This window comes from Accipiter gentilis, chromosome 8 (assembly GCF_929443795.1).
Source record: "Accipiter gentilis chromosome 8, bAccGen1.1, whole genome shotgun sequence".
NCBI lineage: Eukaryota > Metazoa > Chordata > Aves > Accipitriformes > Accipitridae > Astur > Astur gentilis.
The window spans coordinates 10976850-10993286 of NC_064887.1; the positions used below are offsets into that span (position 1 = coordinate 10976850).

General features: G+C 58.9%; 1 protein-coding gene across 2 annotated transcripts in view; it reads left to right on the forward strand.

Moving 5' to 3' along the window:
* Nucleotides 1-16437, forward strand: part of PIK3R3 (phosphoinositide-3-kinase regulatory subunit 3) — an 83639-nt gene that overhangs the window by 14056 nt on the left and 53146 nt on the right. For both annotated transcript variants that reach the window (XM_049808353.1, XM_049808355.1), the window contains 3 exons: nt 1301-1432; nt 4313-4514; nt 4850-4935. In XM_049808353.1, coding sequence (XP_049664310.1) covers nt 1301-1432; nt 4313-4514; nt 4850-4935 — 420 coding nt within the window. The remainder of the gene's footprint in view (nt 1-1300; nt 1433-4312; nt 4515-4849; nt 4936-16437) is intronic.

Genomic DNA, 16437 nt, shown 5'->3' on the forward strand with positions numbered 1-16437 from the left:
TGCAGTCATCTAAAACGGTTGGAGACTCCAGGCATTTTCTGCTGGAAAATGCTGGGCTGGGAGATGGAGCATCTCCCAAAATGGCACCAATTTCAGCAAAGCTGCATTTAGGGGTAAAGACCCAGAGAGGGAAGCGGAAGGGGGCTCAGAGCAGGGCAAGTGCACCATCTTCTCAATCACAACACACTGGGCCATTTGGGGCCTGATACATCATCTTTAAGAAAGTGCAAAATTTGACCTTTTTTCAATATTCAGAAGAAGCGAGAAATTCAGTTTCTACAAACAAACCATTTCAAATGATCCCAAATATCTTGGGCTTTTTTATGATTCCCACCCCTCCTCCCCCCAAGATTTCTCCTACAAGGAGAATTTCAAAACATTGCATTTGGCTCCAGTTCGAATCAAAGCCAGATTTTGAAACCTCCAGATCTTTGCAAAAGGGTCCGTCACCCTCTAGGCAGCCACCTCCCGACCCAGCCGGGCTGAGAGACCTCCAAGACAAATGCATGAGGCAATACCAAAGGATGCTGAAAGGGCTCTTCCCCCCGGACCCCGGTGAAGCAATGTCCCTGCGCCGACCCGGCCACAGGGCTCAGACGGACACATCCCACCCTTTGGCTCCTGCCGGACCGTGGGACATTTCTGCTAGGAGCACTCTCCCCATCCCAAGCCCAGGCTGGGTGGGCTCAGCCTCCCCCGGGTGCTTTGCCCCGGTCCCTGGAGCATCCTTCACTGCATGGCCCAGGACAGAAGCCTTTCAGGGCTGGGAGAAGCGATGCCAGTTGGAGCACATTCACAGCATTTTGGGCTCACTGGGAATGACATAGGCATTTAGCAACGTACATTGCCTGGAGACCATAACCCTATTCCATGGATGCATTTTTCCAAGCAGTTCCTCCGGGGCTGGGGTTGGCACATGCTGCCTGGCCCTGATGGCCAGAGGGTGCCTGGGGCAGCAGCTCAGCCCATGCCATAGGTGCTATCCTGCAGTGGGACCCCGGTGGGACAGCGAGAGCCCCTGCCCCACGCGCTAGATGTATAGTGCACACTAAGTGGAGGTACTGCCTCATGCTCTCCATGGGCACATGAAACTCAGGGTCAGTGGAAAAAGGGACGGGAATATTTGCTGGGGGGGGTTGGCAGTAAAATCATGGGCTGCCACACCTGGGGGATGGGGGCATGGGTGAAGAGATCAGCACCCACGTCCGGAAGAAGGCCCACAGGGATGGAAGAGCTCTGTGCTCCATGCCGGAGGGACAGCACCGTGGGCTAAGGGCTCCTGCTGGGTCTCTCCCTGCAGATGCCTCATCCGTGGACATGGACCTGTATGATGCTCAGACGCTGGCGGAGGCCTTGAAGTGGTACCTCCAGGAGCTCCCGTCACCCCTGGTGCCCCCAGCCCTCTACAGCGACTTGGTCCACATGGCTCAAGGTAAGCACAGCTGGGCTCCCCCCGTGCCTGGGACCTTTGTGGGGCTGGAGGAGATTTGGGAAGCTCCTAGAAAGTCTCTCCAGCATCTCCAGGGTGGCTCCTGACCCCATCCACTGCCCGATGCTGCACTAAGGGCAGATCCTGAGAAGGACCACTGGGAACATCCCCCTGCAATGGAGCAGCATGGCAGCTTTGGGGAGATGCTCCGGGAAAGCAGCAGCTTTGCCCTGGCTGCGGCATGGCCCTCTCCCGCTGCAGTGCCCAGAGGAGGAGGTGCTGCCTGCTGGGACGAGCGACTGCCAAGGCTGGGTGATGCTGGCCCCAGAAGAAAGCGTTATTATAATATTTTGGCTCTGCTGCCTGGGAATTTTTTACTGTAATCTCGTTAACTCTTGGCTTTATATGGGCATAGAAAATTCTCTGCTTTTTCAGCTTAGTGCTGTTAGGAAGTGCCTTTAGGTCCCTGCAAGGTTTCCAATCTCTGTGCAAATGTACGAGACCATCAAGGGCTTGGTTTTATTTGAATTTTTTCAAATAAACAGGCAGGGCTCGTACCCAGGTCAGCAGAGTCCACAGCGCATCCCAACAGGCAGCCTGGACCAAAACCCATTTCAAATGAGTCCTCGCAGAGCCACTCAGCCCCTGCTAGCCCAAGGCCCCACGGGCATCACCAGGCATACACCAAACCCTCATCCACCATCTTACATGGGACCTGAACTGCTCACCACCTTTGAAACCAAGATTTCCCCTTTCACGGCAGGTCTCATCTCACTGCTGGTTGCTGCAGTATCTGCCATCCCTGTGGATCACCTCCCTGTCCTAAACCAGATTAGCACTTGGGCAGATCATGCTCTTGGCTGCCTTATGAGGCACCAAAGATCACCTGTGGCCAGACCAGCGTGGCCTTTTCCTGGTAGGAAAAGGCCACAGGCTCTCCATGGCCTCCGGGAAGGCAGAAGGGACACATGGAGGAGAAGACAAGGGATAACTCACACTCCATCCATCTTCCCTGCCCTGCGCAGAGACACGGAGCCAGGAGAAATACCCCCGGGGCCAGTGGCATCAAGATGCTGCCTTCCCCTCACCCCTCCAAGAGAGGAGAAATCAAAGGCTGCCTCCCTTCCAAGGATAAAAATGCAATTAGGAAGCAATTAGCCGGGTTGCCTCGTTAAGCAACTTCAAAGGGAAGTGCCTTTCCCCGCAGCCTGCATCGAGTGGGCTCTGCTCCTGGCACAACGGGTGCAGGAGGAGGAGGAGGAGGCAGGAACGGAGGCAAGACCGATGGGGACTTCTCTGGGGCTTTAAAGAAAAAATAAAAATACAAGCCTTTCAGGAGGCGGTGCTGGGTTTTGGCAGTCTGCCCTGCAAGCAAGCTCTTTCTGCCCCGCTCAAGGCTGCAGGCTGGAAAAGCGGCGAGCTGACCACCTGCAAAAGGAGGTGGAAAACATCCCCAGATTCCCCCTTTTGGCTGAAGACCTTCACCCTGCAGCAACCCCTGGGTGCAAAAAGGTGCAAAAAAGCAGCCGATTAGGGTAGGAGAGGCCTGGAGCAAAGCTGAACATCCCACGGGAGCATCTTGTTGGATACAGGGTGCGCACAAACATCCCATTGCCATCCCAGCTGGGTTGCAGACCTGCTTGGGAGGGGATCCCAGACCTGCCACCCCTCTGGCTCTGGTGCACCCCAGCCCTGAGGATGGATGCCGGGAGCTGGCTGGGCATCGGCCAAGCCTCAGCCCTGGTGCAAAGAGCCGTGGGGAGCTGAGCCAGCCCCCGGCCAAGCCAGGCATTGAAGCTGACTGAAAGCAACGCAGCCCTGGGGACCTCCCTGTCCCCCACAGATGAAAGGACCAGGCCAAGGCGGGGATGGAAGATGGCTGGAGAGCGGCTGTTTCTTGTGCCCAGGGCAGGACTGCAGTCCCAGGCGGCTGAGCTCACAGCTCACAAGACCAGGGAGCCCTGGCCAAGGCTGCCAGAGGGCACTGGGAACAACGGGGGGATGCTGGTGGGAACACTGCGAGGCTGTGGGGCTGCTCGGAGTGCCCACGACAGGGGTCCCAGCAGCACCTCCGTGACATGCAACGTCATTAGGTGCCTCCTTGTATTCACATGGGTAATTTAAGCATCGCTGGAAGTAGTTGCCCCCCTGATCAGCCCCCCCTGCTGCTGCATTTCAGGGGGACAAGAGAGCCCATGCTGCAAGGGCTGCAGTGAGGTCCCTGCAGCCCTACCTGTACCTCTCAACCCAGGTGCAGCTTTTTTTCTCCTAAAAAGCCTTTTCCCTCCCAGCTTGCTTTTTCTGCAGGGGGAGGGGAGAGCCTTTAAATTCAGCAGGTCTTCCAGCTGGTGCCTGTTTCCCTGCTCTGTTTTGCTCTGCCTTTTCCATGGCTTTGCAGGGCAGGGCAGGGCTGGGCTCTCGCTGTTCTCTGTTACAGCAGCAACAGTGAGGGGTGTTTAGGTGCAGCCCCTGCCAGGTGAGCAGCTTGGCCCTTCATGCTCCCTCCCTGGCTGTGCCAAGAGGGGGAACGTGCTCATGTCACTGTACAATCTGATCTGGGGTGATGTCAGTGCATAAATGGGGCTGGCAGCCTCCCACGAAGGCATACGAGACCCCCAGGGCATCACCTCTGCATGCCCTGCACTCCCTGGGTTACCCACATGTCCCACAGCCTGTCTGCAGGAAGGGATGGGCTGCAAAGAAACAGTCGTGGTTTTTGGAGGAGAGGTTGAAGTCAGGTTTTGGGGGGGCTTTGTGGGGAGTTGAGACCTGCCACAGCTCATGCCATGTGTGCTGGCAGGTTCCAGCCTCCTGTGAGAGACAAGGGCATGCCCTGGCCTCGTGAACTGACATTTCTTCCCCACGGTTTCCCCTCTGCTGCAGAGACCCCAGGCTTGGAGGAGTGCGGCCAGCGAGCCAGAGCCCTGCTGGCCCCCCCGGCCCTGCCGCAGCCCCAGGCACTGCTCCTGCGCCAGCTTGTCCACCACTTCTGCCACCTCTGCCAGGGCACCCGCAGGAGCCGCCTCTCACCCCGGCTCCTCGGGGAGCTCTTCGGGGAGCTGCTTCTCTGCCCTGCGGCAACCAGGTGAGATGCCCCTGCCATACCTGGGATGGGGTGGGCAAGAGAAGGATGCCTGTAGCCAGGCATGGGCACACTGGCCCCCAAACAAGCTGGTTTTGCTGGATGAGAGCCCACCAGTGGCTCAGCCCAAGGGTTTTCCAAAGGAGGAAGCCAGAGCTGGGAGCCCCCATCCCAACGGTGATGCTCTGGCATCACGCCGGTTCCCACGGGATACGCAGCATTGCACCAGTCCCACAGGAGATCCTTTGGGGTGGCTGGCTTCTGTCCCAGGGGTGTGGGGGTCTCCAGGGGGGCTGAGCTACTGGGACCCTTATAGAGCCCTCCCCTTCTCCCCGCAGCACCGAGGCGAGCCCCGAGCTCCGCGCAAGGATCCTTGAGTCCCTCATCGTGGCTGGCGACGCGGCAGAGGTGCCAGCAGCCCCTGGTAAGAGATGCCCGGCTGACAGCGGGAGTGGAATTTGGGGAGGTGATAGCAGGTCGCGAGGCAGTTTCGGTGCGGTGACAGAAAGGTGTCCACGTCTCTGCGGCTGTGCGCAGGCTGCGCTGGCTCCCCGGCCAGGCACGCTGTTCCCATTTCCCTCTCTCTTTTCTCAGAGATACTGTTTTGGGGGCATTTCTCTGCAGCCCCTCGGAAGGTTTGCAGCTGTTTTCTTGCTAAATGTCTGTGTCGTTGCTCTTTGGTTCTGGTGTGGTGCAAGTGGGTCCCGCTCCCCCATTTTGGGGGCTTGGTAGGTGTGGGTGCTCTCGGTCAGGGGGTGCTGCGCAGGTTGTTTTGGTGAGCAGGGATCTGGCTGCAGTTTGGGAGGAAAAAAATACCAACACAACCATAAAATGGCAGGATGGTGCTTGCTACGGTATCAAATCGGGGTTCATGATTTTTGACTTGCATTTAGATTTCATGTGTGCAGAATCACACTGCGTCCATCGACATCCTGCTGCTTCCCCTGTGGGGCATCACCAGGGTGGGGATGAGGATGGGTGCTTGTCCCCCACCTCTCCATGTGTGGGAAAGGAACTGGGAGCATGTGTTTTTCTGCAGATGTTATTGACCCGACCCAGCCTTGACCCCCCAGGACTGCAGTTCTGCCCCTTTTATTACCAACACCAGCGTTTGCCTCCAGCACCTCTTTGCTCTTTACTTCTGCTCCGGTGGTTGAAGTCCCAGCCTTCTGCCAGCCACCTTCTCCTGCCGTGTCCTTCTTGCTTGGTGGCATCTCATGTCCCACGGCTGTCCAAAACCGAAAGACATGCCCCTTGTGCCCTCTGTAGCACTCCAAGGATGGGAGGCAAGCGGTCCACCCAGGCAGGGATGTATGTGGTCAGGAGGGAAGGTGCTCAGTGGAGCACAAATCACAGACCTTGAGGACCACAGAGGTCTATCCCTGTGGGATCCCCTCTCCAGGCAGCCACCAAGATCCAGCTGTGTCCCTGCACTGAGCTGCCCAGACCCCCAGGAGTCACAACTGCTTCCAGCCCCCCTGCTTGGAGATATGTCAGCATTGGCCCCAGTGAATCCTGTCTCCTTGTGATGTATCTGGGTCCTTGTCATCACCCTGCCTCCCTGAGGGGTGGCCAGGCTGGGCAGGATTACGACTCTTAATATTCCTCGTAAATCAGCCCTTTCAGACCTGTCATCTTATTTATTGCTCTCCCCCGAGCTCTCGCCCACGAGTTTGTTGAGATCCATATGTCTCTTCCACCCGCTGATCCAGATGTTGGGCAGCTGCAGCCCGGCAGTCCCTGGGGTCCCCGCTGCCATCCCCAGACCCTGTGCTGTCACTGGTTGTCCCCACCCCTAACTGAGCAGAGGGGTTGCACAGGATCCTGGGGTCCTCATCCCTTTTCTGGGTCAAAATCTCCCCTATGGGCATGTCCCCACATGGGCACCCCACAAGTGTGGGGCAGGGCACCGGGCATCTGGGCTCGCTACCCCACGGGCTGCTTTGCTGCGGGACTTCAGACAAGTCCTGCCACCTCCCCTCTCTTCGTACCTAAAAGCGAGGATATTGTTACTCGGCTGTCATCACATTAGGATGTTGGGAAGCTTAATTAAATGCCTGCAAAGCGTTTTTGAGAGCTGCGGATGAAAGGGGCTATATATAAAGTGCAATGAATTATTATTAGCTGTGGGGTCCGTGCCCCGGCCCCACTCCCATCGCCCTGGCTCCGCTTCCCTGCGTCCCAGCACCGGGATTATTTTCGTGCGTGTGTGGAGTTGTGGTTTTATAATTATACATGTAAAATAGCTATAAATACCCTGCAATAACACGGCGGGTGTGTGCACATAGCACAGGAATAGGAGTTGGTAGCTGACATGGAGGAAACCGCGGTGTGACCTCATTCTGACTCAGGTGTAAATATACCTCATGCGAGCGGGTGGCTGGGGGCTTTTGGGGCAGCTGGGGGGTTTTGGGGCCACTCAGGGGCTGCAGGGACAGTGGCTGCCTTGGCAGCAAGGGTTACGTTTTGGGTGAGCTGGTTGCTAACCCCAGGGAGGCTCCCGCGGGGTTGGGGTCCTTCCTCTCCCATGTGTCCTGGGGCTGATGGTGGAGGCTTGGATGTGAAAATCATCAAGAAGGAAAACGTAAATTAAGAAACCTGGTTCCTGGAGGGGCTTCCTTGGACAGATTCGTTGTTGTTGAGTTTGAGGCATCCCTTCCTGCAGGCACTGCTCCTGGGGGGTCTATGCAGCTGCCTGTGGATGGGCTGCAAAGGGGACCGGCATGGGATAGGTCTGTGATGGCTCCTGAAAGCTCTTCATGGTGACTGTGGGATGCAGCACTGGGGTCATGCTGGAGGCACTGGTTTGCACGGGGCCATGCACTGGTTTGCACAAGGCAATGCCACCAATCCTTGGCAAAGCTGGAATGCAGCTTGGGGCCAAGCGACCACATCCAGGCCACCTTGCTATGCTCTCCAGCAAGCCACCAGCAGTGGGCAGCCACCCCCAGCCCAGGGGCACGGGGATAATCCCCAGCCCCATGGCGACCTGGGAGGGGGCACACAGAGCACACGGCAGGACCCCAGAGCCCCGGGGGGGCCGTTTCCCGAGAGTGATGAGGGGGTAGGGGAAGGCGAAGGGAAGAAGTGATGCAAATACCAGCTCAGCTGAAGGAAGATGACTTCATCTCCTTTTCCTCTCCTGGTGCTATTTATAGCCACTTTAATTTACTCCCCTTTGCTTTATTATCTCTCCAGCAAGCCGTTAGCCCTCAGACAGCAGGATGCCTTTACTCACCATGCAGCACAGACTTCTGCAAAAAAAAAAAAAACCACAAAAAGCCACCACCAAAAAAACCCTAAAAGCGGGGGTGGGAGGCAGGGAAAGGCAGCAGAGTGCTGGGGGCAGGAGCATCGCTGTCCTGTGGCATAGGTTTCTGGAGAAGATGAGAGGATTTGGGCTCCTTTTGGGGAAAAGAGTGAGAATTGGGCAAGGGAGATGTCCCCTTCCTCCTTCAGAGCAGGGGACAGGACCGGCGGTGCCAGGGTGCCCTCCTCATGCCAGGACGGGGGCCACTGTTTTGCTGGACCCTGCTCAGGCTGGCACCCCCTGCTTCCCCAGGACCCCCAGCCCTGCCCTGCTTTACATGGGGCAGTGGTATAATGCCAGCAGGTGGGAATCGGGCTCCAGCAGCCAGCCCAAGCACCTTGAAAACATTTTCCAAAGAGCAGGTTTGGCAGCCCCGTGCCACGGGTTGGTCCCCAGATGTCCAGTCCTGAGCCCAGCACCATGGCACCCCATATCCCAGTGCTCAGTAGGGATGGAGGCAACAGTGCTGCAGTGATGCTGGTGGGGGGGTGACATGTCCTGATGTGACATGTTGGGCACTTCCCAGCCCAAGCCCCATGCAGGCACCTCTGTGACAGCATCGCCACTGAGCAGGGCTGCCGCGTTAAACCAAATTGGAAGTATCTGGCTTTGAAGTTTTTAATTAACTTTTTTCCTGTTTGCTTTCTTCTGAATCCAAGGGAAAAGCCCATCCTCTCGCTCTCCGTGGTTCACGTGTCAGTGTGCCACAGTGGAGGCTGCAGGGGTTCAGGAGGAAGCAGAGGGCTTGCCAGGAGGGGCCAGCCCTGGGGATGCAGATCCCCACCTGCCCGGGCTACCGGGGGCTGTGTCCAGGTGCTACCCTGCCCAGGTGGCAGCATCCCGGCGCAGCTCCATGAGTATCCTGCCGCTTGACCTGGCCTATGGGCCGCAGGGTGCCTCTGGTTTGCGTTACCCCTCGGTGTTTCATCCCCTTGGGGCTGCCGATGGGGAGTAGATGGAGGTTAAAAATAGCCGGGGAAAAAACCCAACCAAAAACCCCTGGGTGGAGGGCAGCATGGGGAGGCTGTGGCTGAGCGATCCCCTGTGCCGAGACACCTGGTTCTCCCTCTCTAAATCTGCAAATAATACAGAGAAAACTGGGGAAGAGGGCGGGGGGGCGGAAAGAGAGCCAGAGCCTAGCTAGTGACATGAGATAGGGAGAGCAGCTAAAAATAACAGATCCCTGAAGTCACGGGGAGGAACATGACAGGGATCCGCACTCCTGCCATCCCAGAAGGTGGCCTTGTGCCTCCCCAGCTGCTCTGGCTGGTGAATCTGGAGAGGGAAAAGCTTCCGAGATGGGCAGCAGCAGGGAGGTGGGAGGTGCCATGGAGCAGGGAGCGATGCTCCCACCTGCAGCAGAGGATGGGGGTCCCCCAAGCACCCAGTGTGCCCAGCTGGAAGGCAGCTGCTGCCTGACCCACTTGCAGGCAGCCGGCGGGCAGTGGGATGCTGCTGGGAGACCCCAGGGGTGCTGCCTCCGCAGCTAATTTTAGCCCGTTTTCTACTAATCATGGAGCGGGAGGGGATCGCGGCATCCCAGCAAGCCCAGCCTTTGCCGGTGCCTCTGCCAGCTCCCCTGCCTGCCCTGTGCTTGCTGCTGGGAGGGCTTGGAGGAGCAGGGGCTGGGGTGTATATCCCCCCCCCCCCCCAGTGGTTTTGGGCTAAGGAACTAGGAGTGACCCTGTGCCACAGTCCCCTTCCTCCAGCTGGCTTTAAGCGGCTGGGGCAGCCCCGGGAAGGATGTGCAATGGCAATCTAGGGACAAGGGGGCAGGAGGCCTCCCTCGGCATCTCCTCATGCCTCAGTTTCCCCTCCTGGCTGGCAGAGATGGCCTTTGCCAGTGGGGTTTCTCAGGTTGCCTGTACTGCTCTGGGCAGGCATTTTCCCAGCACACCAGGGCTCTAGGATGCCTCCCTGGGGTGGGGAGCAGTGACACCCAGCAAGGGATGTTTGAGCCAGCCCAAACCTCTGCCACAGGCCACGGTCGCAGCCCCTTTCCTGAGGGACACCAGCTCTGGCCCCTTCCCATCCCCAAGTTCTGCAGGTGGCCATGCCCAGGGCACAGCACGGCACTGCCAGGCAAAGCTGGGGCAGGAGCGACTGCATCACTCGGAGACCGGCAGCTTCCCTGGCATGAGGAGGGACCCTGGCAATGCTGTGGGGCTACGGGGTGACAGACAGCCCTGTGGTCCCTCTCTCCCCATGGCAGCCACAGCCCTATTCCACTGGTCCTGGTGTCAAAAGCATGGCATGGTCCAGCCCTCCCCTGTGACAGGGTGAACTGCTCCCGACGGAAATGTGGCTCGGCTGGGATTGAAACCCTTTTCCTCCCTGTACCGCCTGGCCGGAGGTGATAACAGGCTGGATAACTCCAAGCATTGTGTGTGCCGCCATCCCATGACCTGCCAGGGGTTTCACTGCTGGAGAGGAAACGCTGCTGGTCAGCCAGCCAGGATTCGGAGCGAGCCTCCGTGCACGCCGGCTGCAGGGCGCTAGGTCTGCCCTGCCGTCTGGGAAGGCTTCCTTTCTTTCTGCCAGCATATGAAGTTTTGGGATGGCTCCATTGGATCCACACTGGTGCAAGCCCAGGCCACTGTGCCAGCACGTGCTGGCCAGCTCTTGGCTGTATGGCCGCAAAAGCTGCCGGCCTGGAAAACCCAGGGGTTCAGGCAGGTTGTCTGGCGTGGCCAGGGTTTGGCCCTCGGGGTTTGCAGGGCTCTCCAGATGGGGATTTGCACCTGGGATGCCCCTGCCTGCTCCAGAGGGCAACTCCCAGAGGTCAGGCTGGCTGAGCAAACTCTCCCTGTCCCAGCCGGAGCCACTGGCTTTGCTGCCACAGCCCAGCCAGGGCTGGCTCACTCCTCATGCCGGCTGCTCGACGAGCCAAACTGCAGGAGCGTGCGTGCCAGCGCACGTGTCCTACCAGCTCCTGCCCTCAGACGCTGTCTGGGCTGGAGTCACTCTTTCTGCTGCAGTGGCTCCAGCTAAACACCACCGGCCGCTTCACAAAAGAAGATGGGGAGGGTGACAAAGCGCTGGTCACACCACTAGGCACAGCTGGTTTTCCAGCTCTGAACCCAAGTCAGTGGCATTTTTTCCTGCGCAGTGGTATTTCTGACCCCTGCAGCCTGCCTGGCAGCAGACGGGCAGCAGCATGTCACCCCGCTGCCCTTTTGGTCATGAGATGCCAGAAAAGGGCAATGCTGCCCACAGGGGATTTCACACTGGAGCAGGAGGGCTAAAGGGACACTGATCCCTCCGTGATCCCACCACCACCTTTGGACCCTTCCTCCCTCGAGAGCATCCCGGCTCTGCTCCAAAGGTGGGGGAAGAGGCAGGCTGCCCGGCACACACACGAGCCGCTCTGGGGAAAGGCAGGATTTGTGCTTCCAGGAGGGAAAATGAGTCATGGGGGGATGGCAGGGTTGTGCTAGTGGCTGAGCGTGGGGCTGGGGTAAGCGGTGACTGTTGGCTGCTATCCGGGAGGTCAGGCAGAAATGGTCTCGCAGGCCTAGCCTGGCTTTAAAATCTATTAACGTCATTTTGCCATTCGAGCCGAGAGACACACAGGCAGCAGAAACGTTCAGGCATGGCTCAGATCAGAGCAGGATTTCAATTACAGTAATCAAAGGTGACACAGATAAGAAACCCCTGGTCTATGAAGCCGCGACAGCTGTCCTCTGGCTCAAACCGGCACCCATCCAGAGCGGCTCCATCAAAATCACTGAAGTGGTACTAGGGTAAAATTGGATTGCAAATCCATTTTCATCTGCCGTGGTGGAAAATGCTTTCCCTGCGCTCCTTGGGGAAGAAAGCCACCTTCTCAGGGGAGCAGCAAGGGTGGAAGGTGCCAGGCATGGAAGAGGGGACATTGTCCCCAGCAAAGGCGCTGATGGCCACTTGTGGATGATGGAGGCAGCAGGAGGAACAGCTGGGATGCTGGAGCATTGCGGCTCTGCTTCCTGCTTTCCCCTTTCCCCTCCAGCCTGGCCCCGTGGGGATGCTTGTGGCTGAGGCAGAGATGCATTCAGCTCGGTGCCAGGCTCCCCGGAGGGGTGGGCAGCCCTCTGAGCCCTGCCACGGCCTGAGCACCCCAGACTGTGCTGCAGGACAGACACCCCCAGCAGTGCCGAGGAAAGCCTGGGGAGAGGGTCAGGGGGTTGGAGGGGGAGAAAAGCCTTGGGGGGCAGGACCTGACACCCTCCTTCCTCATCCTTGCAAGTGCCCGACTTGGTCCTGTCGAGAAGTGCCACAGGCACGCTTCCAGTGGGTGACCTGCTGTCTGTGCTGGCAAAGGCCGTGCAGGACCCTGGGGTGAACGTGCCAGGAGGATGCTCGCAGGGTGATGCCCAGGGAAAGCTGCCTCTGCTACTGCTTGAACGTGTCCTTGGTCAACCGCCCCCACTGCTTTTGTCTCCCATAGTCTGGGGTTGCAAATCTTTTGGATGGCAGCAGGGCAGCAGCAGCACCGTGCACACCAGTGCACTGGCTAAGCTCCCCCGCCTGCCACCTCCGAGCCCCTCACCCCTTCAGGCTCCCACCCCCACCTCCTCACCGCCAACTCACGGACCCACCGGTGACCACCACCGTGGCCTCGTGGGACCCTGGATGTGGCCGAGCTGCAGGGGCATCCCCTGGGTCCCTCACACACAAGGGTCCCTTTCTGCCCCCACCCCGGGATGGCAGGAGCTGGCCAAAACACAGCCGCTCTTTCTACACCCGCTGGCCTCACTCCAGCCTGGCCGGGTGTCAACCTCCTGGCCCTGGCATGTCCCCCCCGGTGCCCCCCAAGGAGCACGAGCCCTCTCCTGAACACTGGGGGTTTGTGCAGGGTGGTGGGGCTGAATGGCGGGTCTGTGCGGCCAGGGCTGCCAAGCAGGGAGGGGAGGCGAGCCGCTTGCCTCATCTGTTTACCTGGAAGCAGAGATCGCGGCCAGGCCCGGCTGCTGCCGCGGCGGGTGCTTTCATGCCGGATGGGGATGGGGAGTGCCGTGCTGCACCCATCCCCGAGCAGCCTGCGGCATGCCAGCGATGGGGATGCAAGCAGGGACCTGGCGGTGCCCGCACGGTGCCGGACCCTGCTGCCTGCCGCAGCTGGAGCCTGAGGAGGGATGTGGGGATGGGGCCCAGGCCATCAGAGAGGTGGGCGATACTGCTGGTCATCCTCTGCCCTGCAGTATCACTGCGCTCCAGGGCTCTACAGAGTCCCCCCGCGTGTGCCCCATGCCGGCTGGGTCCCTGTCCTGGCTGCGTGTCCCCACACTGTCCATGGGTCTCCATCCCTTGTGTTGCACCCCCAGGCTGGCAGGGTCTCCATTCTGGCTGCATGCCCTTGCTCCATCCTTAGCTCTCTGTACTGGCTGTGGGGCCCCACACTGGCTGTGGATGTCTGTACCAGCTCTGTCCCCATGCAAGCTGTGCGTCCCTGCGCCAGCTGGGTCCCTGTACCGGCAGTGTCCTCAGGGGGACATCGGAGGCACTTAGCAGCTCCAGGAGAGAGAGGCCACCCATGCAAGCGGTGGCTTTTATCCTTGTGTGAGCCGGGACTGACAGCCACACACAAACTGCCAGGGAGGGAAAGGGGACAATAGCATCTTCATCAGCACCTGGATGCTCGGGGATTAACGAAGCTGGCTTGCTGTCCCCAGGGTTCAGGCTGCCTTATCTGTGTGTATCTGTTCCTACCCAGCCTCTGCTAGAGCTGCTCCCGATGCCGCACAGCTAATCCCAGAGGCTGCCAGATAGGGCCGGGACCGCTGCCTCCACCCACACCCTGCCTGCGCTGGCAGGGCCAGGGCACAGAGCTGTGCCATGACCTGCTCCTGCCCCCAAGCCGGCTGATGCTGGAGACAACCAGAGGCCCGGGGCAGAGGTGTAATGAGTTTGGCGTTCTCAGTGTCTGGCAGTACTACGCGCAGGGTTGGGAGGCAGGCACCGGCATCGCCTCTTAGCCCGACTTCAAGGCTCCGTGACCTTCCAGTTCTCTCAGCAAAGGTGTGTCTGCCCAGTTCATCTCCATTCATCCTTTCCTTCAGCTGAAAGAGTTACTGCCCCGTGGCCAGGGCTCAGGGACTACACTAAGTCTCTGGGAGCCCATGGGCATGCTTTGGGGTCGCTGAGCAGATTTCTCCATCTTTTGGATACTTCTGGCATTCAGGGAGAGGTGTGGGTGGTGAAGGAGCTGGGGTACCCACAGAGGCTGACACCTTACCAAACAGCCTGGCACTGCATTGTCCCCAGGAGACACAGGGCTGGGGCTAGACCATTCGACCTCACACAACACAGACGTGACTGCAGCATCCTTGCTGAGCATCCTCGGCTCGGTTCCCAAGTACCTGGAGGACCCATGAGCCCTGGCTTCCCGTGGCAGGGTGCCCTCCTGCTGGCCTCTGGCATCCCTAATTTCTCCATCCTGCATTGGCCCTTCATGCTCTGGGGTGGGAGGAGCATCCGGGGCTGTGCTTCGGCACCATCCCAACTTTCCGACCTGGCGTGTACAGTGCCATGGCAGCGCCTTTATTTTTTCAGCTGCTTCCCTGTTTTCTTTGCAATCGGGCTCTTTTGCTGGGTGACGGCGATCACGGGGGTTATTTGGGGAGGGCTCAGTGTGCTGCTGAGCAAGCAGCTTGCAGCGTGGTGCCCAGACCCAAGACCTCATGGTGTCCTGCCCTGTCACAAACCCCACATCTCGGGTGGCTCTGACCCTCCCTGGCCATGGCACAGAGGGAAAAACATCTCACCTGAGCTTGGGAGAGACCGTTCGGTTCTCCACACCCCGAAGTCACACTGGAGTCTCAAAACCATCCATTTCCCATGGGCTGTGCGGCTCCATGTACCACAGACATGGACCGCCCAGACTGATGTCCCCAAGGTCACCAGTGCTGCTGGAGCTCTCAGTCCGCAGTGAGATAGTGTCAAGCCCGCTGAAGCAGGCATCCAGCATCGCTGGCGCTGCTCTCACCCCAGTGCCGGTGCCTCCTGCTCCCAGCCCATGGCTTCTCCAGAGCATCTCTTCTGTCACCTCCTGACCCTGCTACATTGGGATTTAAAGCTATGGGGAAGGTGGCCTGGAGAAGGCTTTGCAAAAAGTGCTGGCAGGGAACGACGGCAAAGGAAGCCACCCCAGGGGAAAGAGTGGGGTCAGGAGAGCATGAGCCCCCCAGGACTCCTGTGTGAATGGGGTTTGGAGGACTGAAACCCCCAGCGACAGGGTTTTGGTAATGCAAAAAGCACCAGCCCAGGCTGGCCCTGCCCAAACAGCCTCGCTGGGCTGTTTGGGGAGCAGTCGTAAGTGTCGAGTGGCTGCACATTTCCGAGGGGAGCTCTGCTCCGCAGCCTCTGACAGCTGTTTCTGCAAGAGCCTTAAATTGAAACATCTGGAGTGTTTCAGGAAGAGAAACCTGAGTGGTTTGGGGTCCAGAACAATTCAAAAGATCCAAGACAAATTCACGAGCCATCAGGCTTGACCTGAATCTGGTCTTTTCAGCAAGGAAGCCAAAAGCCCTCGTCCAAGTCGTTTCCTCCCAGCTTTTAGTGGGATTAGAACTGCAGTGTCCTGCGCTGGCAGGCGTCCCCCCATGCCGAGCACATCCAGCCCCTGAAATCCCTTCACGCTGGCCCCAGAGTCCATCTCAGCATCCCGACGCTTGCTGCTGCCATCACTTCCAATTTAGACCTTCTCGTGGCAGAGACAGATATAGAAGCACTTTGCAGGATGGCGCTTCCCCTCCCTGGGGAGCCGGCGCCGGCGCTTCGCTCTTCCCACTCGCCAGCTCTGAGGAAGACTGAGGAGCTTGAATTACTTTTTTCCAAGAAGGGTGGATTTGGTTTGCAGAACGATAAGGGCTGGGGAGCAGTTGTTCTGCTCTGCTGAGCCTTTTGCCATCTGGAACAGCTTTTGGTTTCCTTCTGGATGCCTCTTCCATGGCCTGTGTCGGCAGGGCTGGGAGAGGGGCGAGGGCATTGCTCGGACCCCTGAGGAGGGGAGGGGTGAGGACATGGAGCTGGGAGACACATGGGTCTGTCCATCTGCTCCCTCTTTGCAGGAATGGGGGAAAGTCAGCCCAGGCAAGTGGAGGGCTGGTTTAGGGAAGAGCTCAGAACAAACCCTACTGTGCCGGTCGTGGAATTCCCTCAGTCAGCCCTTCCGTGGGATGTGCCTGAGCTGCTACCTGCCCTTCCCCTCGCCGGGGTGGTGGCTGTGACCTTCTGCAGCCACTGCTTCTTCTGCTGCATCCTCCAGCCCAGAGGTGGGGAAAGCCTCGTCTTCTCCATCCTCCTTCTTTCCCTCCTGGGGAGAAAGGTAAAAGCAAAGAAGTCAGCGCTAGGGCTGGATCACACAGAGTCTGAACCGGGGAGAGCTCTCCCCAGGGCAGAGGCAATGCTAACCCCAGCCCCCCAGGTGAGGTCTCCAGTGTCTAGTAAGGGGTTGTGCTCCTGCAGCTACTTTGTCCTCAGGGGGGCCATAACAAGTGTCTCCCAGTGCTTCTGCTGCCTGTTCCCACAGAAGCTGGGGGAGAACTGGGTCTCTTGGGCACGGCGCTCCTCCCAGCTGGAAAACACCCTGCAGAGCTCTGCCAGAGGGTGGATGTCAGCTCCCACGGCCCCGCATAG